This window comes from Poecilia formosa, unplaced genomic scaffold (genome assembly GCF_000485575.1).
Source record: "Poecilia formosa unplaced genomic scaffold, Poecilia_formosa-5.1.2 Scaffold218, whole genome shotgun sequence".
NCBI classification, from domain to species: Eukaryota; Metazoa; Chordata; class Actinopteri; order Cyprinodontiformes; family Poeciliidae; genus Poecilia; species Poecilia formosa.
The window spans coordinates 1,001,665-1,021,660 of NW_006800157.1; the positions used below are offsets into that span (position 1 = coordinate 1,001,665).

Below are 19,996 nucleotides of genomic sequence, written 5' to 3' on the forward strand. Positions count from 1 at the left end.
TTCTAAATATAATTATAAATAAGATTCAACTTTTTTTTTATTTTAGCAACAAGAACAGGATGTGACACAATCTTGCTCAATTTTGACAGTTTCTTACATGGCTGCGCTTAACACTGCATTTTAGAAAAAAACGACTGGATGTTTTTGGTCACTATTGCTAATAAATTAAAAACGTGGATGAAGACTTTAACCTCTAACTCAGAAACATAAACATGACAGAAACGTTCAAACAAACGGATGCTGAGTAATCCTTGTTACTCGATTCTGTTCTTGTTTCAGTTTGAATTTTATAAATCTCTGATGGACCTGGTCGGATTTGTAAGTATCTACACCTTTCTTCATAAATGTAACTTAAAAAACTGTTTTACTGTTTAATCATAGTCTTGAAATACAAAAGGAAATTTTTGAAAAGGACATTTAAAATTAAAAACTGACCTGATTTATTTTGTATGTCTGCATTTTCTGCAGTGGATAATAAGAAATCCTTTAAAATTTTGTTTTGCCTTTAATGTGACACATATATTGTACAATTCAACTGAAAAACAAAGACTTACAAGAAAAAACTATCAGAAATGTTATTTTTACTATTTTCTCCACAGTTTTTTCAATAAGAGTATCAATAATTAGAAATATGAATATATTTGAAAATGTGAATAAATGCAGTTAGTGTGAGCAGTTTAGTGACACAAACCAGCTGTTTAAATGGGACATATTATGGCCAAGTTTTTCAACTTCCGTTTCTACTACTTCTAAAAAAACAACCCAAGAGCTTAGAAAAATTACCCAGCTGTTTCTTGACAATAAGTTAATGCTTTTGGTGTCTGGAAAACAAGCCATTTCACAAATGGGAAGGCACTGACCCTCCTCACCTTGCAGCCCCAGCAAAACTCCAGCCCTGTTACCTAGCAACCTCAGCAAAATTCCAGCCCTGTTACCTAGCAACCCCAGCAAAATTCCAGCCCTGTTACCTAGCAACCCCAGCAAAACTCCAGCCCTGTTACCTAGCAACCCCAGCAAAACTCCAGCCCTGTTACCTAGCAACCCCAGCAAAATTCCAGCCCTGTTACCTAGCAACCCCAGCAAAATTCCAGCCCTGTTACCTAGCAACCCCAGCAAAATTCCAGCCCTGTTACCTAGCAACCCCAGCAGAGCTCCAGCACGTTTTGTCAGCTGGTTTTACTGCTTTATTTGCTGCACAGTGACTGATGGTAAAGGAGAAATAAAAGTCCATGATTTACTGATTTTTAAGTTATTTTTCTTGGTCTCATTCAAAAACGATTTTTACTGGTGTTTTCATTTAAGATGGTGTTTCTCCATTCCAGTCCTCAGGCCCCCTGCCCTGCATGTTTTAGGTGTTTCTCTTGTGCCACACCTGGATTGAATCTGTGGCTGATTGACAGACTTGTACAGTACCTGAGGCTGCAGAAGAAGTCATGCAGTCATCTGAGTCAGCTGTTCTGGAATAGAGGCACATCTCAAACATGCAGAGCAGGAAGGCCTGAGGACTGGAATTGGGAAGCTTTGATTTAAGAGAATAACCTCAATGAATATTAAAAAAATAAAATAAAATTAGTGAACAGTTGCATAAAATTTTTTGCGTAAGCATTTTACTTTTTTCCTTGAGCAGCCGGTCACTGATGATGGAACCAGAACCATCTACATCAAAAACATCTCACCGAGCGAGACCCGGGACCTCAGGGAGACGCTGCGAAAAATCAGACATGTTACAAACTACCTTCCTCTGCTCAACAAGGTAGGAACAAACACACTCCTCCTACAAACACACTTGTTAAAGTAAAATGCATTCAGTCTGACTCCGCTGTGTGGCGTTTTTATTCATTTCATTGTTCAGGTGTTTATAGAGTTCAAGTCCGGCCGCGATGCTGATCGGATCGGAGTTTGGTACAGCCTCCTGAAGCGCTGCCCTGCTCATAAGGTCTACAGGATGAAACTGCCCCGAAGCAACAGCACATCTCTGCGTAAGGCTCAAATATTCTTATTTACTTATTTGTTTTAAATTTAAGGAAATCCTTGTTTATGTTTGGACAGTGAAGAAATTATTACAGTAACAATAACAGCTGGAATAGATGGAAGAATCTAACTGTGGAAAAGTGTCACAATTCATTGTTTACAAATAAAAATGAGGTTGAAAAAATTGCATAAATTAAATAACCATAGCCTGAATATTTAAACCAGCCGTGTTGCTGTTCACTTGTTTCTCCTGCAGCACCCAAGATGGCTCCAAACGCTCTGCCAGACGCCAACATCGTCACCGGGGCGGTTGCCCCGGTAACAAACTGCGGTGTTCCACAGGGCAGCTCGCCACCATTTTCAGTTACCTTGACGACCGATCCTTATGTCTTCCCGACCGAGTCTCCTTGGTTCATCATCCCAAGTAAGGGGAAGTTAAGAATCAAAAGTATTCAACCTCTTTTTTTTATTGGCTTTTAAAACTCAATCATTATCAACAAAACTGGCTTTTTTGACAAAAAAAAGAATGCTTCAAATAAAAATCCTTTGTCAGCGAAATCTTATTTCTACAAAGTAAAAATATCACACAAATATTCTTAACGTGAAAGATTAATCTACGAAATGAAGGGGGTGAATATGGAGTCACTTATTTTATCTTCCATAAATTTATTCATCATTGTTTTGTAGAAATTAATGTCGAGGGTTTTTTGTTTTATTTTTGGTCAAAAAAGCCAATTTTGTTGATCATGACTGATTTGTACGAGCAACAAAAAAGGGTAAAACCTATAAAGAGGCAAATTCTTCTTATAGGCACTGTAAGAAAAAAGTATTTCTGAAATAGTGACTCTTGTGTTTTTGCTGTTTAGATTTTAGCACAATCACAACCAAGAAGAACTTGTGGGTAAGAATTTTTATTTACCTTTTTTATTTTTTACATCCCAAAAAGTCAGGTTTAAAAAAAATACATGTATACTCTTTATTCAGCTATGATAAGTAAATTTCTCCTGAAAAATCTCAATGTGTCATGAAAATAATGCAGACACCTGCCAGTAAGGGCCCCGGGGCCTCCGTCATCATGCTGACGGGTTTACCTGAAGGAAACTACAAACACGAAGACGTCGCCAAGCTGGTGTGGAAATATTTCCCCAAGCAGAACCTTCGGACCCTCTACTACAACATCGTGGTCCTCCCTCTGCAGAGGAGGGTGAGAAAACGGACCGTGCTGTTCCTCCTTTACAGCGCTTCTCCAGCTTTCTCAGGAGCACTAAACCCATTTAACAAACACTAACTTGAAATTTCCCCGCAATAACACAACATCTTAATAGAAAGCTATCAAAACAAACTCTGTTTCATTTTAGACCTGAAATAAAAATCCACTAAATATAAAAATTTGAGAACGACTGCTCCATTACTATAAGTGCGTTTTGACTTTATGCTTTCATTGTGCTTTAGGCTTTTGTTTTCTTCACCGACTGGACGTCGTGCTGCAGTTTTGTTGAAGATTTCTTCAAAAATCCGGCTTCCATCAAAGACTCCAAGCTGTTTATCCACCAGGTTTTACAGGAAATGCTTTCTGGTCACACTGAGGTAAATCTGCCCCTGGGTTCTCCTGATTAAAGCTAGGACTGGACGATAAATCAATAACAATATATACTGCGATAGACACATGATCAATATCAATAGAATGTCCAATAATTTCACTGAACTCTGATCCAGAACCGCACAGATTTCTGCGGCATTTAGCCAGAAGAAAGATTTTAGCTAAGCTAGGTTAGTGGAATCCACTAACTCACTCACTCTGTGGTTACCTAAGCAACAACCTGCTGAGTAACAACCACCACAGCAGTTTAATGTTTCATCATTGATCCATATAACTCCTTAAAAATAAACAGCAGCAGTGAGGAGTAAAAACTGTGGATAAAACCAGCAGTTTTTTATCTACTGAATCTTCAGGCCTTTGTTATTTTACTACTAAAGTATTGGGCTGGAAATCGGCAAATGCTGTATCTGATTTTGATCTGTATTGGGAATAGAACATATTTCTGGGTGGAATCCATAACAATCAAGATGAACACAAACATTTGGAATATGTCGCTCTGTGTATATTAGATCCCTTTTGAATGAACTTTTCAATGACAGTGCATCTGTATTGAACTCATCATGCTATGTATGAAAATGAAACGTAAACAGTTTTTGTTTTGATCGTTTTTTCGCAGGGGGTCATGTACAGAAATATGATGAAATGGAGCAACGCGGTAAGTCTCTCTTCCTTGATCGACGGCCTCCTCCTTCTGATCCCGTTTTTGACAAACCGTCTGTGGTTTTCTAGCACGTTCCGGAGCTCGAGGGTCTGGAGGAGCGGCTGGTCGTTGTGGTGATGGCCAACATTTCTGTGTACCTCATCATAAAGGTTGTGGAGAAGGTGGAGTCCATCGCGCCGATCGTCAGCTTTCTGCCGCTCGCCAAACGGGTACGACGACCCAAACGCCTCCACTGACGTTTGATAATGTTTAGCGATCGATCAATCAAGTTTATTTACAAGGCAGGTCAAAGTGCTTTACTTTGTGAAAACATAAAAAAAAACCTCATCATAAACATTTAGTCAACAGTTGTGAAAAACAAGTAGCAGATGTTGCATTTTGTCAAGTTCCATCGTTGAAACAATAAACATCAAACATATTGATCGATTGTTTCAAAAGAAGCTTCAACCAGGTGGGTTTTTAGTCTAGATTTAAAGGAGCTCAGTGTTTCGGCTGTTTTGCAGTTTTCTGGACGTTTGTTCCAGATTTTTTTGGTGCATAGAAGCTGAATGCAGCTTCTCCATGTTTGGTTCTGCTTCTAAAAGAATCTGATGCGTTTTGGGCCGTTTGTTGTGTAAAAGTGCTTCTTCGTTCTTTTTGTAAATAAAACTTGTTTCCTGTTTTTATTTTTCTTATCTTAAACTTCTTTTCATTTTCTTTTTTCTCGTCTTTTTATTTGAGATACGTAACATGACAATCTCTTCTCATCCTAAATCAAAGCACTCACAAATAAATAGTTTCCTGTTTTAATGTGCATGAATGTGTTTCTGTGTCAGATTTGCATTGAGATGGTAGATTCAAGCAGCGTCACTAAAGTGCTGGAGAATACTGATAAAGATTGGTGCGTATTGTAGCAAAGGATTAACTTTTTTTTTTACTGGTTTCATTCATCACTTCTGGTCTAAACTGTTTTGTTTTTCCCTGCACAGGCCAAACATCCAAAGCCTTGAATCGTGAGTATTTTATTTTTAACTGCGTTATCAGTGACTTACTGTAGCTGTTAAAACGTTTACATTTTGTTCATCTTTATTGAAGAATCTTTTTATTTTATTTTATTTTTTATATCCTTGTTTAATTTCAGAGTGAAGAGCCTGAAGCAGCGTCTCGACGAATCTGCTAAGATCACAGTAAACCTGAACCTGGACGGCGAACGTGTTGGGACTAAAACTCCAGCTGTAAACAGTGAAGCTCAGCTTCCTGTTGCTGCTGCTTCTGCTGAAAAGACACAGCCTGGAGTCCAAGGACATGTCGGATGTTCTGCAGAAAAGTCCGGTGTTTTCTCAGCAGACAAAGAAAACGTATCGTCAGAAACAAAAACACCTCAAACCTGTAAGAAGGCTGTGGCTGAAACAGAAGCTAATATGAAAGAAAAGGCAGAAAAAGCTGAGGCAGAGAACAAAAGCGTGGCCTCCAGATGTACCGCTTCAGAAAAACAAGTGGGTATCTCCGAAAAGGTTCGAGGATCTGCAGAAAAGACGACGGAAACGAGAAGTGAAACGGTGACTAAAAAGATGGAAGCGGCAGAAGCAGCTAAAGACGTTCAGCCACAAGTTAGCGACGATGATAAACCAGCAGAGCTGAAGGAGATGGACCAAACGGAGGTCAAAGGTTCTGGTGAAGCCAAAGAAGAAGTGAAACCCGGCAAAAATCCGCCATTAACAGAGAAAACTGCAAATAATGAAACTTTGACTGGTCCATCTCAGACCACAGTAAAAACCCAGCAGCAGAAAACGGGAACCTCAGGTACTTTTAGCTGCAACATTTGTTTATTAGAGTAAATTAAACTACAGTTTGGGTTTAAATGTGAAGTATTTTACTACCAATTGAATGTACTTTTTAAAAAAAAGTTATTATTCAGAGGAGTTGCATAAATTTTATGTTTAAAAATTGCTTTTTCTTTGAGTCAGTAATTGACAAACTAAAGTTCTTAGAAGCTTTTTTGATACATAAAATTTTTTTTAGCATATAAGGACCAGAAAGTTTCAGCTGTGACAACTGAAGTTCCTGCATCTGACAAAACTGCTGCCACAAATTCACCTGATTCCCGTTTAACTCCTGGAGAAACGATTGAAAATTCCCTGAACATGACAACGATTTTCAGTTAGAACTGCAGAGCCCAGCGATATCTGTTGAATCGTTCCAGTTCGGCTCTTTATTAATCTCTGGCTCTTGTTAACAGGCTGGCTCTCTGCGCGCAGCTCTCCAACAGTAAGTATGCTTAAGCTCTGCTCTTTATGAAATCCTTTTTGAAACACATTTTTAAAAACATGTTAGGGGTTTACATAAAAAAAATGTAAACATAAGAGGCTTTGTTTGGGTTTCTTTCCTGTCTTTTCTCGTTGTTCATTTGAGGAAAAGCTGTTTTTTTTGTTTTTTTTCATTCAGTTTGTGCTGATGTATTTGCGTTTGGGCTCTGTAGTTATCACCTCCATGACTTTATTGTCCTGATTCAAAACATGCATCAGAAACTGATGGAATAATCTACAAACTTTAAGCAAGTTCAGAAGTTAAATAGGGCTGGACGATATGACTGAAAAATATATCACAATAAAAGCGTTTTATATATTAGTTTTAAATATCTAAAATACTGCCAAACTGAAGACGTGTTATGGGGCAAAATCTTAAACTGCTGCTGTGCCAGTTCCTCAGCAAGTCGTTGCTAAGAAACCAAGGAGTGAGAGAGTTGTTGCTAGGTAACCAAACAGTGAGAGAGTTGTTGCTACGTAACCAAAGAGCGAGTGAGTGATTTGATTCCACCAACCTGGCTTAGCTAGCCTTGAGAGTTCAGTGAATATTGTCTACACAGAATAAGAAATAATCCATTGGACGTATTATTGATATATATCACGCGATTTATATATATATTGTTATAGATTTATTGTCCAGCTCTACGACCAAAGTAGGGATAGTGAAGCCGCCGGTTCACACGGTGAAAATTTATGGGGGAATTTGTCCAGTTAAACATAGCAGCAGTGAATGGAAGCAGCTGAATGAAGAATTGAAATAATTTTGAGAACAATGGCACATCTTTGTACCTGAAATTTCTCTCCAAGCTCATATTTCACATGTGAAGCTTGAAAGAGAAGTAAAAATGATGCTAATCCCTCATTTAGCTCAGACACCAAGAAAGTTGCTCCTGTAGATAATTCATGGCTATGAAATCAACAGATTTTGACTTTTCTGAATGAAGTCTTCAGAAAATGACTGTTTTGTTTTTTTTTAACATCCTGAATGCAAAGGGGAAACTCAGTTGCAGCTGTTAAATTGATAATGCTACGTATAATAATTCCTCCTAAATGTTAGTTGCTGTAGAATAAAGTTTCTTATCGTTTGTCTCCAGTTGCGTTCTCTCTCAACGATTCTGGTGATCCAGAACCTGCCGGAGTTTGGTGACGGCTGCTACACAGAAGCTGAAGTCATCGCTCTGCTCCAGACGTTTGGCATTCAGTGTAACGAAGACAAAATTTTCATCCTTCCTCCATCTCATATAGTAAGTGCCATTCTTTCTTTATTGTCTCAATAGATTTTTCTTTTTTTGTCCTGTTAACTTTTTAGTTTGTTTTCCTTTCAGGCGTTTGTTGTTTTTCCAGATTTAGAGGCAGTGCAAAAACTGACGTCATGGAAGGAGGACATCCTCTTCAAAGGGTCCAAGCTCAAATTCGGTGTCATTAAACGCAAAGAACCATCGAATTTAGTACGTTTTTGAGATGTGCTTGAATCAAGAAAACGTTAAATCCCCATGATGTTACCGTCAACAATAATACAACTTGGCTCAACAAACATAACTATGGCTGCAGATCACATTCAGATTTTTATTTTGTTTCCTTCCAGTTTGGCGTTTATAAATTCTTGAGGAGTTTCACCAGATTTGTAAGCATCTCACGACACACTGACTCATTCCATTAACTCATGCAGATAAAACCACAAAGAAAGTATCGGTTTACCACGACTCAAACATTTACAGCAGCAAACCAATCCTTTTGTTGATCTTCTCTAACAGCATCTGCAGAAAAACTGCATTTGGACAGAAGTGGTTTACATCCAGAACATCTCAGTAAATGAAGTCGAAGATCTCAAAGAAAAGTTGCAAGAGATTGGGAGTGTCGCAAACTACCTGCCGCTGCTCAACAAGGTAAAACACAAACACTCTCGATTGTAGATGTTTGTGTGAAAATGTGACCTTTCTGTTTTGGGCGTTTCAGGTTTTTGTTGAATTTCAAACTTTTTTTGACGCTGATCGGATTGGAGTTTGGCACAGCTTCCTGAAGGATCGGCGCTCCTACAAAATATACAGGCTGGGGCTGCCGGTGTCAACCTACAAATCACAGCGTGAGTCTTATCACGCTGAAGTGAGACAACATAAACCATTAACTAATGGGCTAATTGTGTAAAGGTCATTGTGTGCAAGTCAAAGAAATTGGAGGAATATTTCTCTTGACTTTGCAAAAAACAGGTGGTAAGATATCTTTGAAAAGGTGGAACGGCTCCATCAATTCCATGGGCAAGCGGCAGCTTTATTAGTGAAGTGTATTAATGGGGGTCAGAGATGGTGGATTTGAATATCATGAAGAACTTTAAATCAGTAATTCCATTCAAAAAGTAAAATTTGTATATTAAAGTCATTCGTTAACAGACTGAGTATGTAACGAATATATTATACAAGTTAAATTTTTTTCATGATATTCAAATTTTTAGAAAAAAAAATTAAAATTCCCCTCTCACCCTCTGTGGGTGGTCTCTTTTCATCCTCTGAGCTCGGGTCCTCTACCAGAGGCCTGGGAGCTTGAGGGTTCTGCGCAGTATCATATATATATATATATATATATATATATATATATAATTTTTTTAATGATTTTTTTTCTCACCATCTGAGGTTAAATCAGACCAAACATTTCTTGTTGTTGCTTAGCTAGAATTACCTAAATTATTTCTTTGTTAAATGCCAGAAAGCTTGGTGAGAACATTTCTTTTTTATTTATTTATTTGAAGATGCTTTAGATGATTTTTTTTCTCCCTGCAGCACCAATACGTACAAAACAGGCTTTGCCAGACAAGAGCCTTCGTGTGGCGAATGCAGCCGTCCCAAAACCAAAAGCGGTCATCCCGATTGGTTCCGGGGCCCCATTCTGGGTTACCATGACAACTAGACCTTTTCTGTTCCCTACTGCATCTCCTTGGTTCAACGTCCCAGGTAAGGTAAACTCAGAGAAATTTAACGCATCTCATAGCAATGTGACTTTTACTTCTTCTCTGATCTGATAACTAAATGTCGGGTTTGCTTTTGCTTACTTTCTATAGAAACATATCGAGAATTATTACATTCTTATTGTTTCGTATCAGTGTCGCAGCATAGCTAACCTGGCTAAATGGAAAAAGAAGTTTTCAAATGAGGATTTATTTTATGAAGCAGGGAATGAAACTATACAAGCCTGATCCTTTATGAATTCCTGATGGTGCCACTGTCAGCAGGACAACTGCTGAATCTCTCTTGTTTACAGAATTGTTTTAATTAAACCACATTCAGTAAGAAAATTCAGCTACTGGGTTTGCATCTGCAAAATGAGAGCAAACTAAAGTTAGTTCATCAGTCTGATCTGGGAAACTCATGCAAATGGACATTTTTTAAAATTTGATCTTTTATGTGTCTCTGCAGGTTGAGTTTGTATGTTTCACTTTCTTCACTTTGTAATTTTATTTATTTATTTTTTTACTCCCAGCTTTTTGGGAAAAGTCTACAATGAAAGGGATAAAGGTAAGAGTTTTTTTTTCTGTTGACGGGATTTCCATACTGTCTTCACTAAGTTATTCTGTTATTTTGCTCCATTTGATTTTGTTCATTTTAAATGGCTTTAAAAAAGTTTAATCTGCAGCAGTTTATTGTAGTTGTTGTTATTTATTCATTTATTTATTGAATAATAAACTTTTCTATCTCGATTCCTGTAGAAATGTATGTCGAAAGGTTTCAAGGAGCCAAAAATCATGATGACCGGTTTGTCAAATGAAACCTACACACACAAGAACGTAGCGGCGCTGGTGTGGAAATACTTTGATGTGCAGAATCGTCACGCGCTCTTCTACAATGTGATGGTTTTACCGCTACAGAAGAGGGTAAAGAAATACTGACGTTTGTAACATTTCTGACTCGTGGAAAATGGTTCTGATGTGACTGTCTTCTCATTTTTCCTCCTGTAGGCGTTCGTGTGCTTTCAGAGCTGGCGGGCTTGCTTCACCTTTTTTGGAGATCACTTCGTAAAGCCAATTACCTTCAAAGGCTCCACTGTCTACGCCTATTTGGTGCGGAGTGAGCTCCCCATTCCAGATGACGAGGTATTAAAACTTAGAGGTCCCACAGATGATTTGATATACCACCTCAGTGTTTGGCACTTTTCTGCTAATATTGGAAAAAAAAATTTTGTTTATCGCTTTTGCTGTCCTTGAGCACGTTTATCGCACTTAGCTTCCCCTAAATAAATTTTTTCAGATAAATTCTAAAGTGTTTATTTACTTGGTTGTTTTGCAATCTTTCAGTTTAATAAAGTTCAACTTCTGTGAAGTTTTTATCATCAACTGTTAATAATTTTTCAAGTTTATGCTCTTATTTTGAAGTGGATGAAGGGTTATTTTTTTCCCCACCATTATCTGTATTTGATGCAAGAAACATACAGAAATAAAATAAAATACCGAGACTGGATAACAATATAAAGATAAATACAATATCTAAGGGAAAACATTTAAATTATAATGTCAAAATTCAATTGGTGCTCTTTCAAAGGCAGATATAATTTGAAAACAAGTTAGCGCTTTAGCATTAGCTTCTGCCAAATACTGCATTGGTTTAGTGCTTTTGTGTTTGTGGTTTTAGTTTAGTTTAGTTTATTTCAGACAAACCTTTTACCGACAGTGTAAACAACACAAAGTACATAATATATTTCTTAAAAACACATCACATCGGTGATTATGAGTCTGAAAAGGAGTATGATGAAGTATAACTTATGTAATCATACCCCTTTTCCAGCTGTAATTTATCACAGTATTTTCAATGTCCAATAATATACAGCTTTTGACTGTTTAGCACAGACCAGTTTTTGTAAGCGCCATATTCCAAGTATTTACAACGACAAGTTGTTTAGTTTTAAAGTAGTAGCTTTTATTTTGGACACAATTATAATCGCACTTCTAGTCATTCCTGCTTTTTGTCCTGTTGATGTTCACTTTGTGTTCTTGCTATGTTTTTACAGGTGACCTTGTACAAAACTCTGATGAAATGGAGCAATACTGTGAGCGATTTTATCACCTTCTTTCATCAGTTTACGGTTCCAAATCAGCTACTTGTGGAAAAGCAAGATGTTGCTTTTTTTTCCCCCAGCCTGTCCCAGAACCAGAGGGCCTGGAGGAGCGGCTGCTCTGCATCGAGGTTTCAGTGTTTGACAAGTGTATCGTCATGACGGTCATGAATGAGGTGGCGAACATCGCTACGTTTACCAACTTCCTGCCGCTTGCTGACCGGGTACGGCATGTGCCTGATCTGAGTTTTACTTCAAAGTTGCGATAATACGGGAACAAAGTCGCGGCAAGACACGAAGAAAGTCGCAATAATGCAGGAACAGCCATAATAAAAACAGAATGTATGAGAATGAAGTAAAGAGTTTGTGAAATAAGTCAAATTAAGGAATGTGATCAAGTTATACTTGGCAGGAAATTTTTATTTACTTTGATGCTGATGTGTTAAAAGATTATTAGTGGTAGGACTTTGAAGCTGTTGTGCAAATGAATTTGTCTAGTTCAAAAGAAGAACCAGATGAGAACCACTGAGCTGATCATTTCAGATCTTGAAGTGGGTTTTTTTCTGATTTAAAATAAATTTTGTTCTCATAATTTTACAGCCTCCTTCTGGTAATATTGCGTCCCTATTTTAATAATGCCATGACTTTGTTCTTGTAATTAAGACAACTTTCAGGTTTCCAGTTTCGTTGATAGATGACTCATTCCGGTCGGACAATTTCTTGAGTTTTCTCTATTAGAAATGTTACATCTTCCGGCTCAGTTTCCTTCATTATTGTCAAAAATCAACATAAAAAATGAAATGCAAATAATATATTTAGTTACACTTTTTCTTTCTCAAAGAAAGTGCTTTGATCATTTTTATACTAAAAACATAAACCGCAAACCTATACACATTATGGTCATCTTTCATTTATTAATTTTCTTTGTCCATAATTATCTTTTAACAGATTTACATTGAGATGACAACATCCAGCGGAGTAACAAAGGTGGTGGAGAACTTGCTGCTACCAAAGTTGTGTGAAACATGTGACAGTTGGTAAGTTCAGGAGTTTCACTCATAGCTGTCAGGTCTTGGATCAAACCTCTCTCTTCCTGAAAGTAGCTTCTCTTTCTCATTATGCAGGAAGCAAGTTGGAGCCATTGAGCCGTAAGTATTTCATTTCCTGCAATTTAGACCCAGGTTAATAAACTATTTGGATGTTATGGCTCTGGAGTTATTTTTAGTGTCTCTCTCCTGACTGATACGTTTATATAGTGAGATTTCTTTGATCTTTTGGAACTTCTTGGCAAAAAAGCAAGAAGGACGTGAAGGAGCAAATATTAAGAAAATCCCCCGAAGAAAGCTGTAGCTTTATGTGACGTTAATCAGACTCCATATAGGTGATTTTAAAGTGTAGCTATGAAAGCAAAACCCGCCCACTGTAAAATTTAGAAAAATTCAAAAGTGGGCGGAACCAAGAGACACTGAGGGGCGTGGCCAAGTGTGGAGATGCGCAGAGGGGTCAGGGCCACTTTAACAACTGTCACTATATTTAGCAAATCTTTTGGAGCCGTCTAGCGACCAACTAGTGACAAAGATGGCAGCACTGAGACGATTTTATGCAAAATATTGCAGAACAAGTCAAAATTTGCATGAAAATGTCAAACCTTTTGTGCATACAGATAGTGCCCCTAAAGCTGCAGTATTTAATTTATGTGGAATTTTTTTTTCCATATTTCTTTCTGATAGTTTAATCTGTCAGTCAGATTTAGGAGAAGGGTCTTAGTGCTGTCAATCACTCTCTGTACTGCTCATCTCCCACTCCTTTCTGTCTGCCACTCTACAGCTAGCATAGCCTAACATGAATTCTAGGCTAGTTAGCATGCTCACCGATTAGCGGTTTTCCTGTGATGGTAAGTCGTTTCTCTGCTAGGAGCGCATGAGGTTGATTGTTGGCGCTAAGACCCGCCTTCTGGCTCTGATTGGTTGTTTTTGGTCAGGATTTTTGCATTTCTTCAGACGGCACCAGCAAATTTTCACGTATTATCTGTCTCATATTAAACTGTCACAGCATAGACAGTTTTAACAAACTTATAAAAACAGAAAAAAACTAATTTATTATAAAAGTTACATACCAGATTTAAACAGTTTATCAGTGAAAAAAACAACTTGATTTGGGATTTGGTTACTAATTGAAACCCTTTAAGATCCAACACATCAAACAGTTGCAATATTTTGATTAGTCTGAAAAGTGATTGTTTAATTTTTTTACTTCACAAACAATTGGATTGTATTCTATAGAAATGAACATTGTGTATGTTTTTTTTTTTCTGTGACTGAGACAATTTTTCCTGATGTCACTTTCAGTGTAAAGAGCAGGAAATTTCGCCTTCTGGGTTACCAAGACATCCCAGTGCACCTGGATCTGGACCCAGAGGAAAACCACACCGAGCCCAGTGCTGTGAAAACTCCAGAACCGCCTCTTAATAAGAAGACGACACGCTCCAGAACCCCAGATTCTGCCGAGCCCGTTCCCTCTGCTGAACCCGCAGCAGGATCAAGTGATGCAGCGACTCAGCGGAAACGTGAAACCAAGAAAATGACCAACTCCACATCAGCTGTGCCTGACGTGGAGAAGGCAGACGGAAAAGAAGCAGATTCAACAAACTGCTCTGCGCCGGAAACCGCAAGTCTGGTCCAGTCAAAGGAGGAAAACGTAGAGCTTCCTAAAATGGATATGAAGAGTTTTAATGCGATTAAATCTCTTGTTCTTCAGTTCAAACTCCAACAAAGAAGCTCCACACAAAGACAACAGGTGACTTTTTTTTTTCTTTAATATGAGTTAAGTTTCTTCTCACTCCATTTCAAACTGTTTTTTTTTATCATTTTATTTTACTTAGGTTTATTAAATAGCAAACCCATGCTTGCTCTATAGTGATTATAGCTTGAGCTACAGTGCATCTAAAAAGTTAATTTTAGTTATTTATTTCAAACAAAAAGGGGAAAAAAATTATCTTGCCCATTGACACGCAGTTTTACATTAGTCATTGTTCAAAAAGCGGCAGGCAGATGATACAAGATCTTATGATTTCCCGCTCCTGTCCTATTCAAAACCTACAAACATTTAAATCTCCCCACTCCAAACAAACCCTTAAATTATTCCCACATTGAACGACACTTAAATCTCACATCCTCATCCATATTTTTAAACATTTTTAATATCATCAAAAGCAGTTTTGGTCTTTGAGACACCCATCCTATACTACATATTTCCCAGTGATAACAGTTATTTAAAATAATACAACATAAAGAGTGTGCTATTATTTAAGTCTAAATGCAGCATTACATATATAAAAAATAATTGAATGACTCCTTGTCCTTACTGTGTGTACATTTATTATAACTATGATGTATACTTTAAATATTTTAGATATTTTTTGTTCTGTTTTTCACCTATTGAGAGGTATAATATAAATATTTATTTTTACACGTCTCAAAATAAAGCAATAAACTAAACAAACAAAACCTAATGATTTTTAATATAAGTAAAACAGTACTTTTTAAATTGATTATAACTTTTTATATTAAAAAAATGCTGTTTTGCGTTCAAACATCTACATTTCATGTGAAACTATTGCTAACTCACTGCTAAAGCTAGCTTGCTAACTAGCTAGCATTTTTGTGTCCATCACGGGTAAGTCCAAATTTATCGCCAGTTGGCTTGATAAAGTTTGTACATTAAATTCCATTCATAATAATCTTAAAAAGTCTTAAATGTGAGCTTGAAATCCTGGAAATGCCTTGACTGGTTTCAACCTGGTGGTTTTTGAATAACGTGAAAGATATTTTCTCAGTTGCTCACTGTTGTTAATCATAACATGTCTGTATCAAAACAGAGTCCTGAAAAGAGAAGCGAGGAGCAGAGCTCAGACGAGACATCGACGCCGTCCCCTAAAACCAAGCGCTCACCGCCTTCATCACCTTCACCCAAATCTAAAAAAATCAGACTTTCACCCAAACCCTCTTCTTCAGATTCAGAGACTCAGGAAGTTCTTTCATTATCTGCAGATGTGAGTATGTCACAGGAAAACAAGAGTTCAATGGTCAAATCTGACTGTAAGGAGGGAAAAGCAGAACCAGACACCTCACCAGATGGAGCGAACTTGGACTTAACCAACCAAAACCAGAGTCCAGAGGCAAATTCTGCAGATAAAACACTTAGAGAGATGACCAAAAGGGAGACACAAAGAGATGAAAATGGCAAAAGCATAGAGGACAGGGTAGATGAAAGTTATGAAGAAACAAATAAAAAATCTGAGATTAGCCACGATGTAGATCAGGAAGGCATTGAGGGCAAAGAGACGAACAAAGTTATTTGTGATAAGGAGAGCGCCACTGATGACCTTGAAGACAAACATCAGAAGGTCGAAGACGCAGGTTTGACTGTAAAACCAAACAAAGAAACCAGCGTTTCTGTGTCTGAAGAGAGAGAAAATTCATCAGATAAACCATCTGAAACTCAAACAAAGGACAGCAGTGGAGAGACAGAGGCGGGGAAAGAAGATAAAAACTCTGGTGAAACAGTTGAGGATCAGTCTGTCACTAAAACCTCAGCTAGAAGATCTACTAAAGGATCAAAACAAGATAAAGTAGACGCTAATGAGCCAACTATCACAACAAGATCTACCAGAGAAAAGAAAATAACTCCAGATGAAGGAAAAGAAGACACAACTCCAACAAGAAGGAAAGATGCCCAAGATTCACAGGAACAAACCAAAAGTGAAGAAACGTCTTCTGGAGATGTTTCACCAATAACCTGTGAGCAGGAGCCATCATCTGAAATCTCAGTCAGCGTCACAGACACTGAAGACCAGGAACAAGAAGCCACAACCACTAGGAGGCGCAATCGAGCCAAGAACACGGCGGGGACGACTCCTGGTGAGACAGACGGATTTCCATCTCTTATTCCGACACCAGAACAGCAAAACACGAGAAAAACCGGCTAATTTATCGTCTGTTTCAGTGAGGAAATCCACCAGAGGGATGAAGTCTGACTCTCCTGGTGGGCAGACTCCGAAAGCATGTGAGGAGGACAGAAAAGAAGACGCTAAAGGTAAAGAGAAAATATTTACCATGTGCTTCAGTAAATGTTACAGAGGTAGTTGGTGCTTTAGCAGCTGAACAGTATAAAATCCGTAAACACCGATTACGTAGTTGCTGTAACTAGATTGGATGGCGCCTAATAGCCGCTTTTGACACTTTTCAACTACGTCACTTAATCACTGGAGGCATCATGATGGATGTCGGAAATGAGGATCGGGGGTATTGAACATAACGACAGAAATTGTTTTCCAAAGTTGTTTTTGTCAGTTTATTCGTGGCTTCTTCTTGTTCGAGTCAAGCTAATTTGTCTGTGAACGTAGCACACCTGGATGGGACTCATGGACCGCGATATTTACAGAAGCCTGAAACTGCTAGCTTAGAAACCGACCGATACCTCCTCTCTCCAGATGTGTTGAACAAATTACCGACTCCGACTGAATTCACACCACATTATTTATGTCACTGTGTTATAAACGGCGTTTCCCTTTACACCGGAGCGGCCTTAAAAACGAACAAAAGACGAGATGCTAACCAATTTTTCCCTTACAGGCTAGGCTACATGACGGCGCGGCATTGTCTCCATGGTTACCAATCTTTAGACACGTTCCTTCTCCATAATGCGATATTTGATATCTTTCTAATCATACTTACTTATAAAGTTTATGAACATTAATTTCTTACCTTGTAAAAAGTGCAAATCCGTGATTACACCGAGGGCTGACAGTCATTATGATTAACGGCTACTTGTCATTTTATTTCATAAAATTACAAGTTTGGTTTCGCAGCCGACCACGCAGCTGCGTACATTGCCATGGCAACCTGCTGACCACGGCTCAAGATTGCCTACTGAGCTGAGATTATGTTCAAATCCGTCAGTAACATCCATACCAAAAACAACAAAAACAGAAGAAGAATGCAAACATTTTGCACACACACAGAATTATTTTCTAATTAAGTTAGTGAACGGCTACCAGCAGAAACATAAATCTGCATAAACATAAAACGACCTGTTTTAATAGTTTCAACACTATTATTATGTTAATCAGTCCTTTCTTTTCAGTCCCTAGTAAACGGAAGATGGAGATTTCCGGACCTGAATCAAAGAAATCTTGTGTTGACACAAACGTCAAACTTCCTCCATTCAACCCAAATGAACCTTTAGGTGAGATACGTACAGTTTATTACAGCAATTGTTAATTAAAAATTGCAAGACCTGGAACCAGGAAATGGTTGACATGGGCAAATCTCAAGTCACAGTAGTGCAATTTTGATAATCTATAGTATTCAGTTAAAAATACTTTATTAAACCCAAAGAAAAATTAAATGTTGTAACTTGTATGAATTCAAATTCTTCAAAGAGTTATTTTAGATATACATGCTACATGATGAATTCAATGAATTCACTTATTTTATATAGACTATTTGGATACACTTGATTCACCCTTATGCCCACACCTGACATATAAATGACTGAATGAATTAATTTTATTAATCCCAGAGGGAAATTCACAATAATATCTGCTTCATGTGTTCCTAATATGCTGCACAATTTTTTGCTATTTGTTTTTACTATCTTTACATTGTGTTTCATTTCCATACCTTTACTTTGCAATACTACATACCAACATTTATTTTGAGTATCACTAGAAGTACTGGAGGTGGTAGATAACCCAAAAATATTACTCAAGTAAGAGTAGCACTACTTCAACATAGTTTTACTCAAGTAATGGTAAAAAAGTAACCATCCAAAAAATTACTCAAGTAAAAAGTTTTACTCAAATACTGAGTAACTGATCAAATGATCCTTTAATATTTAAACATTACATAATCAAATGAGCCAAAATATAAAGTTAAGTGGAAATTTTGGTATTTTCAGGACCAAAATGACAATAATTCATGTAATAAAAAAAATAACAAAATTATTTTTTCCAAATGGGTTTCTTTCATTAAAAACGTATAAAACTTGAATAAAAACTGCAGGTGTGTGTCTGTGTCTGGTGAATCTTTGGTTAAAACATGTTTGTTTTTCATTCAGTGGGTAGAAAGTCCAGAAGTTTTACTCAAGAGTAGAAATACTTCATAATGACATTACTCAAGTAATAGTAAAAAGTACACAGTAGTAAATGTACTCCTAAAGGTATATTTTTCTCAAAAAGGTTACTTAAATGTAACTGTATCTAGTTCTTACACAACTCTGGGTGCAGACTAAGCAGCACCAGAGGTTCTTATACCGCCAGGTCTGGTGTTATAGTTGTGCCATTAATGTCCAGATTTCATAATAAATGTTCCATTTACCTTAGTAATGATCCGACACTGTGAAGTTTGATTAATTACTCGTTATTCACACATTTTTCTTGTCTGTTCTTCTCTTCAGGGAAGGAGTTTGTGAGCCGTAAGTGGGGGTATTTCTGTAACCTGTGTTGTGTTTCCTACCTGAAGGAGGACCAGCACTGCAAAACCCAAACCCACTACGACAACCTGCAGGTTCACATAAGAACACATTAGAAACCGATCCACTGTTGTATCTTTGTGGCTCCAGCTTGGTTTTTATGTTTGGTTTCTCTTTCACTTCTCAGAGATACTACCAGAAGCGGGAGAAGCTGAAGCCTTCAACAGTCCTGAACCAAAGCTGAGGGACATCTTCCTGTTTGATCAGCTTGTTGGTTTTTGATGAAGAATGTGATGCTTTTACTGCTGCTGCTGTTATTACTTGAACATTTTGTTTACATTCGCCGTGTTTTACTAAAACATCGCTTCTTTGTGTTTTTAATGATTGTCAGAGTTAATCTAATCAGTAATTTTCAAATTGGTTAACTGTAGATAACGGAAGTATTTTGAATAAACAGTTTGTCATATGAAGTAATTTTGAAGCATTGCTCTGGATTATCTAAAAGTTATTTTGAGCTAAAATGACTTTTCTGACAGGATTACAATTTTTTTTGTAAGAAAATAATGTTTATAGGGGAGATATGTTTTCCCCTTTTTCTTTGTCATGATGAAATTTTTCTGGTTAAATCCAGAGTTCTTTATGTAAAATAAAATATAATTTTGCAATAAAACTCAATGTGTGTGAAGCCTACTTTTCTATTATCTGTTTTACTTTAGCTATTTTATTTATGTTTTGTCTCTAATGACGGAAGAGGATGCTAGGATGCTGCTCCCCATGATGTATTTAGACTTTGTCCTTGAGATAAAAAACTAATCCACACCATTTTCGTCTTCTCTCTTATTTGAATATATAAGTACCAATAAGTAAATCTCTTGTTTTGATTACCGGTTCTGCTTAACTGGTAAATTCGCTTGAACATCTAAATTGTAAACAGTTAGGCTCTTATTTTGAAATTCAGCACCTGAACCG

At 37.4% G+C, this 19,996-nt stretch overlaps 1 protein-coding gene across 2 annotated transcripts in view; it reads left to right on the forward strand.

Annotated features, from left to right (window-relative positions):
* Positions 1 to 19,702, forward strand: part of LOC103149156 (uncharacterized) — a 46,942-nt gene extending 27,240 nt beyond the window's left edge. For both annotated transcript variants that reach the window (XM_016679708.1, XM_007568181.2), the window contains exons 32-63: positions 280 to 318; positions 1,628 to 1,753; positions 1,853 to 1,979; positions 2,228 to 2,395; positions 2,838 to 2,872; positions 3,011 to 3,175; positions 3,424 to 3,558; positions 4,188 to 4,226; positions 4,301 to 4,441; positions 5,048 to 5,112; positions 5,201 to 5,224; positions 5,353 to 6,014; positions 6,451 to 6,479; positions 7,612 to 7,761; positions 7,843 to 7,965; positions 8,103 to 8,141; positions 8,272 to 8,403; positions 8,474 to 8,600; positions 9,292 to 9,462; positions 9,989 to 10,023; positions 10,215 to 10,379; positions 10,464 to 10,598; positions 11,510 to 11,548; positions 11,638 to 11,778; positions 12,503 to 12,591; positions 12,679 to 12,702; positions 13,903 to 14,350; positions 15,432 to 16,473; positions 16,559 to 16,648; positions 17,699 to 17,800; positions 19,013 to 19,122; positions 19,215 to 19,702. In XM_016679708.1, coding sequence (XP_016535194.1) covers positions 280 to 318; positions 1,628 to 1,753; positions 1,853 to 1,979; positions 2,228 to 2,395; positions 2,838 to 2,872; positions 3,011 to 3,175; positions 3,424 to 3,558; positions 4,188 to 4,226; positions 4,301 to 4,441; positions 5,048 to 5,112; positions 5,201 to 5,224; positions 5,353 to 6,014; positions 6,451 to 6,479; positions 7,612 to 7,761; positions 7,843 to 7,965; positions 8,103 to 8,141; positions 8,272 to 8,403; positions 8,474 to 8,600; positions 9,292 to 9,462; positions 9,989 to 10,023; positions 10,215 to 10,379; positions 10,464 to 10,598; positions 11,510 to 11,548; positions 11,638 to 11,778; positions 12,503 to 12,591; positions 12,679 to 12,702; positions 13,903 to 14,350; positions 15,432 to 16,473; positions 16,559 to 16,648; positions 17,699 to 17,800; positions 19,013 to 19,122; positions 19,215 to 19,271 — 4,974 coding nt within the window. In that variant the 3' untranslated portion in view covers positions 19,272 to 19,702. The remainder of the gene's footprint in view (positions 1 to 279; positions 319 to 1,627; positions 1,754 to 1,852; positions 1,980 to 2,227; positions 2,396 to 2,837; positions 2,873 to 3,010; positions 3,176 to 3,423; positions 3,559 to 4,187; positions 4,227 to 4,300; positions 4,442 to 5,047; positions 5,113 to 5,200; positions 5,225 to 5,352; positions 6,015 to 6,450; positions 6,480 to 7,611; positions 7,762 to 7,842; positions 7,966 to 8,102; positions 8,142 to 8,271; positions 8,404 to 8,473; positions 8,601 to 9,291; positions 9,463 to 9,988; positions 10,024 to 10,214; positions 10,380 to 10,463; positions 10,599 to 11,509; positions 11,549 to 11,637; positions 11,779 to 12,502; positions 12,592 to 12,678; positions 12,703 to 13,902; positions 14,351 to 15,431; positions 16,474 to 16,558; positions 16,649 to 17,698; positions 17,801 to 19,012; positions 19,123 to 19,214) is intronic.
* The last annotated feature ends 294 nt before the right edge of the window (positions 19,703 to 19,996 follow it).